A 16250-nucleotide genomic window follows, 5' to 3' on the forward strand; every position below is an offset into this window, starting at 1 on the left:
GAGATGAAGTGACGGCAACAAGGACCGACAACGAGACGACGGCGGCTGGTGTCACCGACGGACGCAATCACGACTCGCCCGAGTGTTCAACGGAAACAGATATATCACCCATCCCTCTGGGATGGAGACGATTCACTCGCCTTCAGAGTCAGATCGGAATGTACCGCAGCAGTTCCTTCAACTAAATTGCTTTTGTTCTCCGCACGTTTAGATCGCTGAACACTTCCGCCTAAAACTTTGTTTCCATGAAATCAACAATGTTCATAAAGAACGACTTGAAATTTCATATATTTCATATATTACCGGTTTTCGTTGTTCCTTATTCTTCAGAATAGCCTACTGTCGTCAGTGTCGTGTTTCCCGCTTGCATGCATTTTACTTGCGAGAATCGTTGTAGGGCAATACAGAGCTGATGCAAACATTAAATGTTGTATCTACGTACATATTTTCTGTGTTTCTTAAAGCATAGTTGAAACGGCTGGGGGGAAAAACAATAACAATAAATAAGAAAAGAAAAGAAAAGAAAAAAACCAAACAAAACATAAATGCAAATTGTGTATAGAATCTTGCTTGTCATACAGCTTTCAATTATTGGTCCCCCGGGAAAAAAATTTCGAAATTAGAATTTTCCATTTATGTGGATACGTGTTCTTTAAATAGACATTTAATCTTTTGCTTCCACCGCTTTTTTTCCTTGTAGCCCTGAAGAATATGAATCAATCTAGCAATCTGATCAATCAAATTACAATGCTCTTAAGCTAAAATCGGTTGCCGTTCTTCCGCTTCTTCGTCTTTTTGACCATCGCTGATCACCTCATAGCCGGATCTTCGTCGGGTCAGCATTAGCCAGAGTTGAGGAAAGCAGGCTTGCGATTCGTAAACCGGCAAATTGTCGACGCAGTCGTCATTTGCGATAAACTGACGAAGGTCCGACTTTGGGAATCCATCCGTGTAGTACATCTACAGTTCAAGAGAAACCATTATTTCACTACCATCTATTCAGGTACGAAATGAATTAAGAGACTCAATTAAAAACTAGACGTACCTTAATGGTCTCATACGTATCCATGATAAGAGCGATGAATAGCGACAGCACCACGTAGATAAAGAGCGAGATGAAAGAATAAAGGTAGAGTCGTGAGAACCACCAGACTAACGCCGATCTATCGGACATGCCAGCAAAAGTCGCAAACATGTCATCACCGTTTACCAGCGAGAACAGACATTCGGATGTAGAAGAAATAGTTTGAAACTGTAAAACAAAAAAAAACAAAAAATGAATACGTGACCCTATTGAAGAAAAGACAATCATTTAAAACCTTGAAATGATACGGGCCGAAAATCAGCCATCCGCAAAACGTGAATCCGGCATAGATCAACATTGCGCAAAGCAGAAACCGGAGTACCGAAGGGAAGGCTTTCTTCAGTGTCACAATTAACATGTTATACGTTCGGAAGAAACCCAAATAGCGTAAAACTCCAAACCACACAAACAGGTTGCCAGTTCCTAGTAAGACGCTGCATACATCCCACATGTCAGCATCTATATGCTGTAAGGTATTCGTAAGAAAAGAGGTAACACATTCAGATTAGAAAACACACACACACGCTAAATGATAAAAAATATTATGTGACAAAGAAACTTCATTCTACCTGGTTTTCCATGAGTTCTTTGATGATGGATCCAGCAACCAGTAACACGTCATTGACTATAATTAGCACATACCACAAGTTGAGAAACTCTAGCCGATCATGCTTGCTTAGGCAGCGGCTAAAATGGCGTCGGAAAAAGTCATTTGTTTCCTAAAGAACAAAAAAAAAAGTTGTTTTAATGAGGTAAATTGTTTGATTTTACAGCAAGTTTAAACAAATTAAATATACCCATTTCAACAACTGGGCCTTTATGACAGCCCTTGCACACAGAAAAAAGGAGGCGGCACAGGTGAAGATGACGAAGATGTTCACAGTGCTGCGGAAAGACTTGGAAGGTCCATCAGTGACGGGAGGATTTACTTTTCCATGACAATCAACGTGTTGCGCAGAGGTAGTCAGGCTAACCAATAGTTGTCCGTCTTCACCTTGGTTGTTGAACAACAGCGCAAGATCGAAAGAATAGCAGTCCGGACCATTAAGTGGACCATTGGGTTTAAAATGGATTGATTTAATGGAGAACAACAAAGTAGCTTCCACCAACGAGATGCCGTTGACAGTTATGTTCTTTTGTCGCAAGAAATCTTCGCTGCTGAAAGCGGACATGTCTGCATCGATCGGTATTTCCACGCATTCTTCAAAGATAACGGGAAAAAATGAGGACATGTAGCGACGAAACAGCTTTTCAAATATTACCTTGCTTAGTATGGCTATCAAAATTGAACTCATTGCTCTGAGGCTCAAATTGGCTGTGCATGTAATTTGTTTGACAGTAGGTTATCCAAGAACCTTTGGAATTCTTAAGGCGAAAATAGGCCCCCATTGAACTGGTTTCCAAATTAACATACTTGATAAAAGAAGGAAAATTTGCTGGTTTGTTAATGGCAATGTTTTATCAATGCTAACTCACATTTACTATCGCGAAGTCCAAGTATTCATGAAATTGTTTTTTCGAATACACTGCTAATGGTCCAGCGGCGGGAGGATAAGGGGGGGCTTCCCTTGTCACATCCCACTCTTGCAAGAATAAGTGTGAAAACACTACCTCTGTGTTTCTGGCATAAAAGACATGGCTATCGCGAAAAGATGCAAATAAACATAACTGGGCACATAAAAAAAAAAATTAAGTATTGATAATCTATCTGGAACAAATAATAATGGTACATGATTACCTGCACAGTAACAAAGATAATTTTGATAATTTGTGTGAATAATTTGAATGGAAACCTTCTGGTGGCTGCCCATTTTTGCACTGGGTTGAGAAAAAAGAACCTCAGCCTGCGCTTCAGCCTCTCCTCTGCTGGAGAGTGTCTCTGAGTAAACAAAGGAGAATCCATTGTCACCCCATACTCAGCTGTGCTGTTTGTACTTGTTGCTGTAAACATTTCACCTAATAGAAAGACAAAACAAATGAACCATATATTCCATTTCAAACAAACTCCTTAGCACACCAACCATTATATTCAATAATTAATTGATTGTTCTGATCAGATACCCATTCACCAACTTCATTACCTAACACAGGGAAGCTATGAGGGGGTGAAGAAACCGTAGAATTGATTGTGGAAATGCCTTTGAGGTCTTGGCTGACTCTTCGTTTCCCAATAACTTGATTATTAGAGAAAGACAGTGAGTCATTATACACATTGTTTTCCTCTGGTTGAGCAGAAGCATGACTCGAAACGGCGGAGGCTGAAGCTACAAGAGTAGCCATACTATTATGTACACTGTAGTTTTTGACCACTTTGGATGATATAAACAATACTATACAAATTAATCCCTAAACTCATCTCATTCTCGAAACCTTTAAACTAAGAAAGAGCACTGCTGTTTTCACTGCTCTTAAAGTTATTTTCTTCTCACAGCTGGTTACGTTTCGTCTGCTTCATCACTTGTTTACGTAGACCGTAGACGTTTGTAACAGTATTTAAAATGTCATTTATAGGGGCATTCAAGGTTTGCGCACGAAAACAAAATTCCTTCCAAAGCAAGATACATGGCAAATTTTACCACAGTCAATTTCCAGTAACTTATAGCAAGCTCAGAATTTATTTTTTAACGCCCCGTAACATGGTCTGTTCAATGTGAAACACCCGAGAGCCGAGACCTTTTACTTTTTCCCAACGGTGCCACAACATTAAAAGTATTTTTGAGATTTTCTCGGAACTAAAAAGGGGTATTAAAAAATGCAGGACACTACGAAAAACTCGTCGGAACAATTTCAGACTACGACACGTAATTTTTTTTTCTGGTATTTCTGATTTTATCGCATCCCCAAACTGTTTCACTGACGAAATCCGCCCAGTCCCTGCAGCCGAAAAACTTGACTCAATTCCGATTACGTCACAAAGCCTTTCTATTCCGTAGGCTTTTTGTCGAACCCCTAACATTTATAAGGGACAGTTGTCTGGTGACTCATTTTGTGTTTAATTATCCGATATAGCGGGCTTGTAAAGAACGAATACAACTGGAATTCGATACGTACTATGCGGCAGAAAAATGCTCGGATGAAACTTCGAAAACCCCGTTGGTTTAAGATTAAAGTAATGGTGATCCGGCGAAGGCAGCGGCTGTGGTAGCTGATACACTGGAAAACAATATAAAACTGTTGATTGTCTTAATATTTACAATTAGCTAATGGATTTACAATCACGGCCAAAGTTGATATCCTCTGGAATCAGTTCGCTGCGGAAGGGCACCGCTGCAAGATTCGGGGCAAGAGCCGAAAATCGCAATATGCGTCGCCATCGATGGCGGAATAACCTGTTAAATTTTAACAATTTATTTTATTTATCGAGTGGAAATCAAAACTTTAATATCTTTTTATCTTTCGTCAACGTACTATTTTAGCCACGTACGACGAAAGGCGTATTAAAAACGAGCCTAACGCCCCTTCATCAAGCTACATCATGGATACGTTTGCGAGTAGCTAGCCAAATAGCTCTAGACGAACCTGTGAGACTGTTGCGAAGGGGCGGGGCCGCCGTGTGGGCACTGGTGTTGGTGTTGCCGTTGTTGTTGATTGTGTGATCCGGTGATAGCTGATGGACCGGACGGAGCGCTGGAACGATTCGACTGCTCTTGACCCAAAGATCGGCTCCGACGTGCTGTTTACATTCAATAGAAAATAAATAGCTTAGCACACAATTTAAAAGAGAACAACAGAGAATGAAGAAAACGTCCAATCCTTTGATTGTTACCTTTGGTATGAAATGTAGCTGCAGCTACAACCGACGTACAACATACCCCCATCAACTTTCAATCAAACCCTCTCGCGTTTCCTTCCACCCCTCTCGTTCTTGGCCTTGATTGGCTGGCTCAGATCTAATAGAAACATTTGTATATGTTCAAGCAAGAACAAGCTAACAGGTCACTGAAAAATTAGCCTTGTTAATAGTTGTTAATGCTTTTGATGGACGCTAGTCTTGATTTTAACACGATATGCCATCGAAAGATTTTGAACACTTAATCACGGTGAAAGACCATGGGCACAAAGAAAAAGATGCCTGCGACTGTGACAATCGTCTCTCTTGTACTGATCTCAGAAAACGTGTGTCTCTCAAAAATAACTATTTTTTTTTTTAGTTAAGCAACTGTGTAAAACAAATGGCCCACTTTTTGGCGGCCATTACCCACGAAAATATCAATGACCTTCATTTAAAATCTACCGAAGAAACGAGCACACACACTTAGTGATGAAATTGTCTATCAATTCGGATATTGCATGGCATGAATTCGAGAAATTGCCTTCTCAGTTTGGAAGGATCACAACAGCTGAGAGAGATAATAACACAAAGATTTGCAAGCGTCAAGGAGGGCCGTAGATTCAGTTTTCTCTGATAGAACAAATGTCACAGACTAATAAGAAATAAGGTAAGCATTGAACACCCTACCTGATGTTGAGAAGACTGTCACTTTGGAAGGTTCGTTGCGCGAGTATTAGTTGTCTGGCTCCCTCTTCTTTGCTAGGTTCGAATGTGACTGACGACTTAAGGAAGGTTGAGAAAGAATTTGCGGAACTTCTCTCCAGAGACTTGTGGTGGATGAAGCCCTATTCTAATACCAATGAACTGCCTTGAACCAGTTTCTCCTTGAACTTTGGACATCATAGTTTAACCTACGAACGAAGATACTCACCCTCTCCCTCCTCCCCCCTAAAGAAAAATATAAAAAAGTTAATCTTCTTCTTTTTATGATACGATGACATTCCTCCATTTCCCCCCCCCCCCTATTTTATCTCGAAGCTCATGAGGCATAGTACACTGCAGCGTGTATTCAAGTAGACAGAGTGACACTTGTTTTGTATAAAGAGGATGTACAATCTCCACAGTACCAAGAGTGCAGTAAGTTACAAGTCATAACATCATCCGTTGTTCTAGCTGCACTGTGTTTGCTGTTGGCGGTCACGCACAATTTTGTAGGAGTTTAAAGTAATAAATGTCGAACGCCTATCGTGTGTGCCTTCTTGGCCTTCCACAACACGTTGAAATCACATGTGCTTCTTTGAGTAACACCACATCGCTGATGTCATTAACAAAGTATGATTACCGACTGTCACGTCTTTAGATAAGACTCTGTTAATTGTTCAGAGAACTTTGCTTCTTAAAAATCAAGGAATTTCAAAGATAGTGTTACAGTTTGTAGACCGACAATATACTCGGGCAATCTAGAAAAAGATGGTTGTGTTAGCGCTAATAAGCAACAGAGTGGATTTCATTTGTTTCAACAGAGGAAATGAGCAATGTAGTCTCATTTTGCTTGTGACCGAATGTGGGTTAATGACTACCGATGACTGCGTTTATAAGTGTTTTGTATTTTCAATATTTTATTTAAATCAGCATCACAATAAATTTTAATGTGAAGAAAGTTTAACATAAAGGATGAAGAAGACATTTAAACTGAATTTCGATAAAATTTCAATAAAAAAAAATTGCCCTTACATTAAAAGGAAAACGACTATATCGTTCGATACTTATGATATTTCGAATTTGATGGTTTGTTAAATGTAGGTTTGTCCGAGAGTAAAAAATCTATACAATTTTATAACACCTGAGTCCTGAGCTCTGCACAAAAACGAGGCGAAGGGAAGGGCGGAAAGCTACGTTGTTTCGACAAATTCATCTGAAAGAAAAGGTTTCACCAGACCGTCAAAACAAGTGGGCCAGCGTTAAAGAGCTGTACGGAGTGTAGTTGCGTAAATAGTTGCATAAATAGGGGGGAGGGGTTGGATGGGAGTGCATGCCTTGGTGTATGCTATGGACTTGATGCGTCAGTGAATAAGTCCATAAAATAACATGTTTTTTTTTTTAAATAAATAATGTTTTTTTTTTTAGCTTCGCGAAAGTAGTATTTTCTGGTTCTGGTAGTAAGCCGGTCTCGGAAATATAGGCAACGCTGGAGAGACGTACTGGGATATTTGAAAATTTTCCCACTCCAGTCCGGGATCTTGGCCATATGTTGATTGGTAACTACGTTGCGTAACTATTCCACATCATGCATCGAGCAACTCGGAAAGTTGACCAGACCCTAGTTTAAAACGTAATTTTTTCATTGTATGGCTTTATGAATGTTGACCATTTATGATGAAATCGGTGTAAAAAAAAAATGACTTTCTAAGAGTAACTTTAAAAATTTTCGAACTCGCGTAAAAATAACTGTGGAAATCCTTGCATGTCATTTCTATTCCACAATGAGTTTACATTTAACGTTTATTTTCTTACTCGGCCCCATTGCTATCTTATAGATGAATCGAAAATTAAACACAGAATGCAGAGCAAAAGACAAGAAGATAAACCAGAGCAGAGAATGCCTACTATGGCCAATGGTATAAGTACCAAAACCCGTAATAGGAAGGAAGTTTTTCGAGAGACCGAACCCGGAAAGAAGATCAAAGCAGGAAGTCCAATTTTATCCAAACTCGTAGACAAGCACAGGGCATCAAACAAAGACAACGAACGAGGTTAGCCAGAAATTAAAAGAAGAGCAGCATAAGCTGCGAAAACTGTCTAAGATCAGAGTTGGGAGTAGCTCACTGATTTGAGAGCGCGCTCAGAGCTTTCCGCTCAGTGCTGAAAAGTGAGCGTAGCTCAGCTCTCGCTCGCAAAAAAAAAAAGTGAGCGCGCTCTCGCTCGCGCTCGCGCTCTTCGCTCACGTACAAAAAATTCCATATGAAATCTGTATATTTCCGTCTTCATTTTGGCATTACAACTGCATTACAACTTACTTAGAAGATGAATCCTACGGGTTCTTACTGGAATTCCCGGTTTTTTTCAAAAAAACTAATTTGTCAAAAGTGCTGTCCTTTAACTGACAGTACAGTATCCTGCACAAAAATCCGAACACCGATTTAATTTTTTAAAGCCACCTATTGGCAAGGTAGTGGGTTTTTTGTTTGTTTTTCTTTAAGGGGGAGGGTAGACGGGGTGATGGACACGTCAGGGCAGGGTTGGGTAAGTCTAGACATTAAAAAATAGTGCCTTAAGGTATTACGCTTTAAGGCAAGTTACAGGTCGGGACATTTTTGCAACCCCCAGGGTGGTGTTTTTTTTTAAACGACAGTTGGAAATTTAGGGCTTGGGCTTAGTAATGTTTCTTACCGAAACAATTTAGCTTATGTTTCAGCTGCCTGTGAACATTTACGTCGTTGTTAATGGCGTAGGTGTAGCGTTTTTGATTGTGAAGCTGGAGATTGGTGTTCGATTCCAGATGAGGTGTTAAATAATTGTGGTTACCTTACGATAAATTCTCGATTATATATGAAACAAATTTTTATCGAGCAATATGTGCTTTTTTTTATTTTATAATTTAAAAAATAATAAACCCCTTCGTTTTGAAATACTAAATATTCCCAGTAAATTCGAATGAAGAATGTTGTAACGATACCAAATATTTTCGCAATTCCGTATCGGGAATCGAACACTGATCTACGGCGCCGCAATCAGAGCCTCTACACATATGCCATCGGTATTGACAACATTGTGCACAGGCAGCTATCTAATTTATTTGGGTATAGAATATAACACAGCCTAAGTCCAACATTTCCAACTGTCGTTTAAAAAAACACACCACCCTGGGGGTTGCAAAAATGTCCCGACCTGTTACTTGCCTTAAAGCGTAATACCTTAAGGCATAAAAAAAATGTCTAGACTTACCCAACCCTGCCCTATGTGTCCGTCACCCCGTCTACCCTCCCTCTTAAAGAAAAACAAACCAAAAAAAACCCTTTACCCCACCAATAGGTGGCTTTTAAAAATTAAATCGGTGTTCGGATTTTTGTGCAGGATACTGTACATAAATATTAAAACCAACGTTATTTTGTTACTTACAACGTGTGCGAGACATCAGAGTGATCAGACGATTGAGAATTACAGACATCAAAACTTATTGGTTACAGACGATTTTAAAAGACGGATAAAATTATAGCATTTAGAAAAAAAATTAAGAAAACATAAAAAAATTTTTTTTTTAAAGAGGATTTATTTAATTTAAACAAACTGATAAATGAAAAATGTTTAATATTTCTTCTACCACCCGTTAGCTTCAAAGCATAATTGAAGTCTTTTTGTCATTCGCTAATTTTTTACGATAAGCGTCTTTTTCAGTAAGATTTTGCCAAGCGGTCTGTGCATGGGCAAAATCTTCTTCTTTCTTTCGGGAATCTTTTGCGTCCGTCGAAATCACACAGCTTCTAATGGTTGCTATGGTTTCCAATAAGTTTTCATGTCACGAGAAAATATGGAAAACGGAAAACTTGAGAAAAAAGTCGGGGTGGGGGAAAGGTAACAATTCAGAGGTTAGCCTCCCGACTTTTTTCTCAAATTCTCCGTTTTCCAAATTTTGCTCGCAGCAAAAATACTGAAATCATGGCAACCGTCTCGTTTTTGCAGTCAAAACAAACAAAAAAAGTTGCACTCTTTGTTTTTGTTTTTATTTTGCAATTTAAAAAAAACTATGCCATCTAGTGCTCATAAGGAATTTTTATTTTTTGGGCTACCGGGGGAAGGGGGGGGGGTTGCCTGTCTTTTGTGGAGGATACTGTACATAGGATATCCTATTGAAGTCAACTCCGGTCAAATTGGATATCCAAGTTGAACGTCCTTGGGATGTCCACAGGATGTACTAATGTCCTCTCCTGTGGACGTCAAACTTGGATATTCATAAGACGTCCGGAAGTAACGTTCATAGAATGTATTCAACGCAGAGTCGGGCATCGATCACTGAAACACGAGCGCGCTCTGAGCTTTCCGCTCAGTGCCTCAAAATGAGCGGATTTTCGCTCTAGCTCGCAAAAAAAAAAAAAAAAAATGAGCGCGCTCGCACTCGTTTTCCGCTCTCGCTCTTCACACAAAAAATCTCTGTCAAAAACTTGTATTTTCTCCTCTTACTCCTCCTAAAAGCGATCACAGTAGGTTATAGGTATTACAATTTCCTAATTCCTACACTTAAAAAAGTTAAAAGAGTTCAACTTGCTAGCTATTAGCTAGTTTTTGATTGGCAAAGTTGCCAGTTTCGAAAAGATATTCCATTTTGTTTCAAAAACACAAGTTTGTCAAAATTACTGTCCGATAAATTTGAACGTTTTGGAACAAAAATGAGTCCCGAAGTGCTGAAAAGACGATTTTGGGTGTCGTCTGTATAGTTGCGTACTTTTTCACACACAAAAAAAATTGTGTTCATAGATAGCGCACTAAGTTTGGACCAAATGTTTTTATTGCTGACTGATAGATGGCGTTCGCGTTCAAGCGAGTCGCTCAGCAGGTCTTCGCTTAAGCTCAAGCTCGCTTTTTTTTTAATTGAGCGGCTCGCGCTCGTCGCTAAGTGAAAATTGCGAGCGCGCTCCTTTTTCGCTCAAGCTCAAAGCGCGCTCCACCCGACTCTGCTTCAACGAACGTCCATAGTACGTTTCAGATTGATCGTACGCCTATCCTATATTGGTCCATACGGACGTCCACTGGTTATCCGATTATGGGTCGACCCGTAACATACAAAGAAAACAAATTAGCATAATTTCATGATATCAATTTTCAATTTCAATTTATTAATTGGCAATACAAAAGAGAATACAATTCACAATCAATAGGGGAGACTGGAGTATGCCGGGACACCGGGTCAAGAGGGACAGTAGGGGGAAAAATAGTAGATTTTAAAAAAATTATTATTTTTTTTAGTATGTTATTTAGATACATACAATCTACTTTGGCATGAAATTTGGTTGAGTTTTGTCAATAACTGTATCAGTTATTAACAAAACTAAAAAAACGGGTTTTTTTTAGTTAATTTTGTCTCCGCCAATTAATGTTTCTAGAAAAAAATAATCGCAAATGGCATGTAAATTTAATATGGAAATGAAGCTTAATCATTTCTTTATTGTTAAAAACAAAAATTAAAATTTTCGATCAATTACTGTAGATAATATTAACGTTTTAAAAAAATAGTCTTTATCGGGAAATCGGGACAGCTGTTTTTGACTAAAATGGGACATTAGTGGGCGGGTTTGGCCTTCAAGCCCATCAATCATCACCGAGCTCATGACGCCATTACTGTTCCTTACAATGATCACAAGCAATCGATTATTCAGCATATTAATCGATTACAATAAGCCCAACCCCCACCTATCTTGTAATAAGTGTTTTTTATCATATAAGAAAATTTTTTTATAATCAAATTGAAACATTTATTAACTTATAGAGTCTATGCAGTGGGACGCTATTTCAATTTTTACAAATTTTTTTAATGAATTTTAAGGCGAAAACGGAGGACGTCCCTCACCACCCACCCTAGTGTCCTCACTTACCCCTCAAAATAGGCTCCTCCCACAAATCTAAGAAAACTTTAAAGGTCTTATGTGGGAAAATGGTTTATTATTAAATTATATAAAAAATAAGGGGGGTACATTACCGTATGGAACACATAAAAACAAAATAATAAATTAATTTAATGATTAGTTTGGGAGATATAGGGGGAAAACGAAAACCGTCCTGGCTTACTCCAGTCTCCCCTACTTGTGCACAGAACGCTCGAAAAAATTGCCCGTTCGTCTTGGTCTTGATCAAATCGCAGACGGTTATACCAAAAATCTGAATTCCGGCACTAGAATCATCCACGAAATTGACGACAGGGTTCCATAGTCGACCACAAACAAGACGGGAAGATCTTCTCTCTTAGAAGAGTATTCACGTTTGATTGTGAACATATACGTGCACAGCAAACATTTTTCTAAGAGATGATTGGACCATATGACTGGCATGACGCATTGATTGTAACAGGAACTTACACCTAACGAGAACTTATCGACAATTTAGGATGAAGTTACAGAAACAAAGACAGAGAAAATGCAACTGCAACTATTCTCACCTGGAGTGGCTTCTCGGGTTATAATTGTCTCCTGTTTTTACGAAATCATTCTCTTCAAATGCTCCGCTCGTCGGTGGACATTTTGCAAGGTGACGCGATGTTACTGATGGGGGTAAACAGATTATATTAGCAGTTATATTAGCACAGTTGAATAACCAAAACCTTTGCTTACTTGCTGCCAGATCAAATTTTTCTGAAATTCCAGTAAAGAAGTGAAAAAAGTCTTTCGCCACATACAAAGAATCTTGTAAAGATCCTTGACGACCGTCCCGTAAAGTTTATGGTTCGCAACTTCACATGTTTAAGATAAATCTGGATTTACGATATTTCGATTTCATTAGTTCAATTTAAAGACTTTGATGATGATCAAAGTCAAATGTCAGTGAGAGCCGATTTTACCCCACTGCCTGTTCTCTCCGTACTGTAAGGATAGTTATGACATTACAGAATAAATACTCAGTATCAATTTTTTTAAATTATGTTTGTTTTCTTACTTCTGCACGTCCTACAAACTGCGGCCCCTAGTTGGAGGTGACAGATCGTCTTCAATGTCTATTTCCATTTCAGCCGACGCTTTCAATGAGTTGCGGTACTTCTCTGGCATCCCTCTCATGATTCCCTTTGTTAGTTTCTCCATCTCATAATCTTTGGCCCTCCGGCCTCCTGTGTTGCGCACAGCTTCTACAAATAAAAACACCTTTTATTATAATGATGCTTATATTGACATATGCAATTGTCTTCAATCATACTTACCAAAGACAGCTTTGGTAATAATGGATTCTTTCAGTCCTTTCTTCTGATACTTCTTCGTGGCCATTCCCTTCCAATTAACAAGAGCCCTAACCTTGATGGAAAACACTCGATACCATGCGCGTTTAACTGCGCTAGTGATCGATCCACCTCCTAAGTTACGAAGCATCGTCAACTACATATGAGTCGTAAATTTGGTTAGAATACGTAATTTAAAAAAATAACTTTAAATAACTTTTGCTCTTCTTACCAGTTGATAGTACTTGTCATCATCCAATAGAGTGTTCTCCAGCAATATTATTTCCTCATTTTCCTTTAGGGGCTCCGACAGAAAATCAGGATCAATTCCTCGTCCCTACTAGCACAGTTTCATCCAGTAAACATCTCTGGCTGGTTTCAAGTGGATGGCGTGGATATCCACAGTAACCTTTATGCAACGTAGAGTGGATGTCTTAATGTCTCATTTACCGAACGTAAAATGTTAACGTCCAATAAATGTACAATTTGAACGTCAATGGGATAGAAAAATGATACGTTTATTGTCTATCGATATGTTACCTCCATGTAATATCATTTTTTTACATCCTATGTCTATCCATTTTCATTGTTTATATGACATCCTGATTTTGATGTTCATACGATATGGTAATTGTAACGTCCAATTGACTTCTTAGCTTAACGTTCAATGGAGTAAATAAGAAAGCGAAATTAAATACACGTAGGGAGCTGAATATCATGTATTCACAGCAGAAATTTCAAAAACGATACAGTAGATTTAACATATATCAGTTTTAATTTGGTCCATGTGCACGGACACGTGCTGACTAAATTGAGAAACACAAGACGAAACAATCACGAAATTGAGTGAGGAACATGACTCCGACTCCATACCCGTTCAATGAACCTGGAATGAAACATAATTTAAAAAATAAATCAGGTGCCTCCCATGTTCCGGAAACTGGTTTTATAACTTACTAATAGGGAGTTATCCACTGTCTTCACTGATATCCCGTGGTATGCTGTTGTCTTTCCCAAGGCTCTGCTGGACTCGTTGGAATAATTCTGGAGCACTTTTCATAATTTTTTTGGTTTCAAACTCCAAATCAAATTTGGTTTGCGCCTTTAAAAGGCTTCGAAATAGTAATTCCTTCTAAGATTGCAAACAAAATTACGATTACTTAACATTTTTTTTTTAATTAGCTAAATAAATTACTGAAAATGGCTTCAGTTAGCAAGGATTTTTGTAGACCGTGCTTTTGGATACCCTTTCGAGGTTTCCCCTCCCAATTGCAAGAGGCCTTTACTTTCAATGAGATGAATGCGGCCCAAGATCTTTTTACGACCTAAAAAAATAAAAATAAAAAGAGGTAAAATTCATTTATGCTTTTATACTATCTAGTATCTTCATACTTTCTTGAATTGAGTTGCTCGTTGATTGCGTCAAATCTTTAGGCTGAATAGTGATGTTTGAGATGGCACTCTGTTCTTCAGTCATGTCCCAAGAATCTAAATTTCCTTCACTAATCAGGGTAGGATCCTGCCTGCTGTTAGTGGACATCATCCCTGCAGATAAGTAACATGTAAATGAATCGCATGCTTTTACAGTACTAAAGATATATACCTTCTTCCATTGGGTTGCTTGTACTTGCCATCAAATGTCGAGGAATAGGAATGGTAGGAAGTAAACTTTGCGTGGGACCATAAAACCCAACACTGCTATCTTCTGAATCTTCTCCATCTATTTCTATTGACGGTCTCTTCTCCTCATAAGGTGAGTACCTCTTGTTTCCAATTTTCTTTCGATGGCCTCTTCCCATTGCATTTACTTCGACATCAGTTGAATTTATTTCGGAATTCACAGTTGCTTCAGCAAGGTGTCTCCTTGCTGTCTCATAGGAATCTGAAAAAGAATATAGTTTTATTATTAACGTTACACATTTAAACAATTTATCTAGAAACTTACCATATCCTTTGCGAACATGGCACGGGTATAAAATCCAATCAGATTCTGGTTTCTCAGTCTTTCTGATGTGTGCCTCATAAGTGTGATGTTTAGGAACCAAGCACTGTGTGTTTCCAGTTATAATCCAGGTTGTACGGACAACATGAACATACGTGCCGTTCGTAGCAAATAAATCCACTATGGCAAAAGCATGCTGCATCGAAATATCAAAAACATGGAAATCGTAACATTTCGAAAATTGTCATCAAACGGTAACGAAACACTTATTTGTAGATTTGTAAAAAAAAATACCTTTTGTAATTCCATATTCCAAATATGAAACAGGTTTCACAATCGCTTGTAAGGATAATGTATCAATCACTTTTTAGATGTTGGACAAGCAATTAGACGCCTAAAACAATGAACAAGTAAAGACCGAAGCCCTTGACGACAATAACGCGTCACGGAAACAACACACCGTTGCATTAGCCTAAGATCTTAATCAATATATCAGAATAAAATTAATAACCATCTTAGACAATTGTAAATAAGCTTTAAAATTTTTTAAAATGATGTGATTCAAAGTTTCCCTTAATTTCTTAAAAGTAATGACATTATTAGGCTTTGAGTATTAATTTTGACACTGTTAAGTATTGAAAAGAATCATTATCGATTATCTTACCTCGTCGATATTCAGTTATTTCATGTTGTCCTGAAATATTTACATCGTCTGCTTTTGGGACGTTATAAGGACGTTATAAAACTCAAATCAATGTGACATCCTGTCTTGGTTCCAAAATAGACATTAACTCCGGATCTGGAGCTGTCATCCATAGGATGTCTACAAACCCACCACCCATAAACGTTTAGACATTTACATCCATTGGGCCTCCTCTCTTTGGTTCCAAAAAAGACATTTACTCCGGATCTTGAATTATCATCAATAGGATTTCTATAAACTAACCTCCTATAAACGTTTGAAAACTTACATCCAATGAGCATATTAACTTAGTTTCAAACCTGACATACACCTTTGGATTTTACAGTAACATTTATAGAATGTCAACTTTTCTTTGTTAACTGTAGGTTTAAAAATGATATCCAATTAATATTTTATATTGGTTTCAAATGGTGACATCAATTTCACGTTGCCATTTACGTTTATTTGATGTTTGTTGTTTTTGTGCTAGTAGGGGTTGCTCAGTGGCTTGATTTTCAATTGGGTTCGCCATGATATCCATTTTGCCTTCGATGACTATCATTTTTGCCATGACGTTTGAGATGTTTTCTTGAAGTTATAGCACCTCTTTTACTAGTTTTGCTAAGACTGCTTTTAAACCTAAACATTCAATTCATAAATATGTATATTTTTTAACCAACATAATTTACATTTTTACCTTCAGGTAATTCGTTTGCTTGATCAGCTAGACCAGCAGTAATGACTGGAACGGGTTGAACCCGTTCGAAGGCACCATCAAATTGGGATGATGAAGGACACAATTCTCCTTGTTTGATTCTGAGAACCATTAGCACTCAAAATTGATGGCCCAGCAAA

General features: G+C 38.3%; 2 protein-coding genes, 1 long non-coding RNA gene and 1 pseudogene across 5 annotated transcripts; 1 reads left to right on the forward strand and 3 right to left on the reverse strand.

The window, feature by feature from the left end:
- Positions 1-542: 542 nt before the first annotated feature.
- On the reverse strand, positions 543-5698 carry LOC116919385 (mucolipin-3). Of its 3 annotated transcripts, XM_032925354.2 has the most exons (13): positions 5544-5698; positions 4851-4974; positions 4604-4757; positions 4298-4413; positions 4136-4237; positions 2823-3040; positions 2561-2752; positions 2347-2497; positions 1882-2285; positions 1654-1803; positions 1320-1550; positions 1046-1252; positions 543-960 (listed from the first exon to the last, which is right to left on the reverse strand). In XM_032925354.2, exons 2-13 carry the CDS (start codon positions 4900-4902, stop codon positions 754-756), a joined length of 2184 nt encoding a protein of 727 aa, XP_032781245.2. In that variant the 5' UTR covers positions 4903-4974; positions 5544-5698; the 3' UTR covers positions 543-753. The 3 variants fall into 3 exon arrangements, with proteins under 3 accessions (XP_032781245.2, XP_032781246.2, XP_032781247.2); XM_032925355.2 differs by lacking the exons at positions 4136-4237; positions 4298-4413; positions 4604-4757; positions 4851-4974; positions 5544-5698 and adding an exon at positions 3106-3783; XM_032925356.2 differs by lacking the exons at positions 4136-4237; positions 4298-4413; positions 4604-4757; positions 4851-4974; positions 5544-5698 and adding an exon at positions 3166-3780.
- A 109-nt stretch (positions 5699-5807) lies between these two features.
- On the forward strand, positions 5808-7961 carry LOC116918672. The gene is made up of 3 exons (XR_004391620.2): positions 5808-6188; positions 6984-7188; positions 7394-7961. It is a non-coding gene; the product is annotated as an uncharacterized LOC116918672 (long non-coding RNA).
- Positions 7962-12508: 4547 nt separating this feature from the next.
- On the reverse strand, positions 12509-16222 carry LOC116919344 (annotated as a pseudogene).
- Positions 13473-15192, reverse strand: LOC116919819. The gene is made up of 7 exons (XM_032925873.2): positions 15008-15192; positions 14717-14909; positions 14375-14653; positions 14164-14316; positions 13967-14096; positions 13729-13903; positions 13473-13657 (listed from the first exon to the last, which is right to left on the reverse strand). The coding sequence occupies exons 1-5, from the start codon at positions 15020-15022 to the stop codon at positions 13978-13980; spliced, it is 759 nt and encodes a 252-aa protein (XP_032781764.2). The 5' UTR covers positions 15023-15192; the 3' UTR covers positions 13473-13657; positions 13729-13903; positions 13967-13977.
- Positions 16223-16250: the final 28 nt, after the last annotated feature.

Source organism: Daphnia magna, linkage group LG3, assembly GCF_020631705.1.
Source record: "Daphnia magna isolate NIES linkage group LG3, ASM2063170v1.1, whole genome shotgun sequence".
Taxonomy (NCBI): Eukaryota; Metazoa; Arthropoda; class Branchiopoda; order Diplostraca; family Daphniidae; genus Daphnia; species Daphnia magna.

Excerpts from the sequence above, each read along its gene's own strand:
- LOC116919819 (XM_032925873.2), bottom strand. Across the intron at positions 14,654-14,716 it reads CCATGTTCGCAAAGGATATG|ATTCCTATGAGACAGCAAGG; the intron begins GTAAGTTTCTAG and ends ATTCTTTTTCAG. Across the intron at positions 14,097-14,163 it reads GAGCAACTCAATTCAAGAAA|GTCGTAAAAAGATCTTGGGC; the intron begins GTATGAAGATAC and ends TTATTTTTTTAG.
- LOC116919385 (XM_032925354.2), bottom strand. The coding sequence starts at position 4,902 with ATGGGGGTATGTTGTACGTCGGTTGTAGCTGCAGCTACATTTCATACC. Across the intron at positions 4,758-4,850 it reads AGCTACATTTCATACCAAAG|CACGTCGGAGCCGATCTTTG; the intron begins GTAACAATCAAA and ends GAATGTAAACAG. Across the intron at positions 1,253-1,319 it reads TCGGCCCGTATCATTTCAAG|TTTCAAACTATTTCTTCTAC; the intron begins GTTTTAAATGAT and ends TTTGTTTTACAG.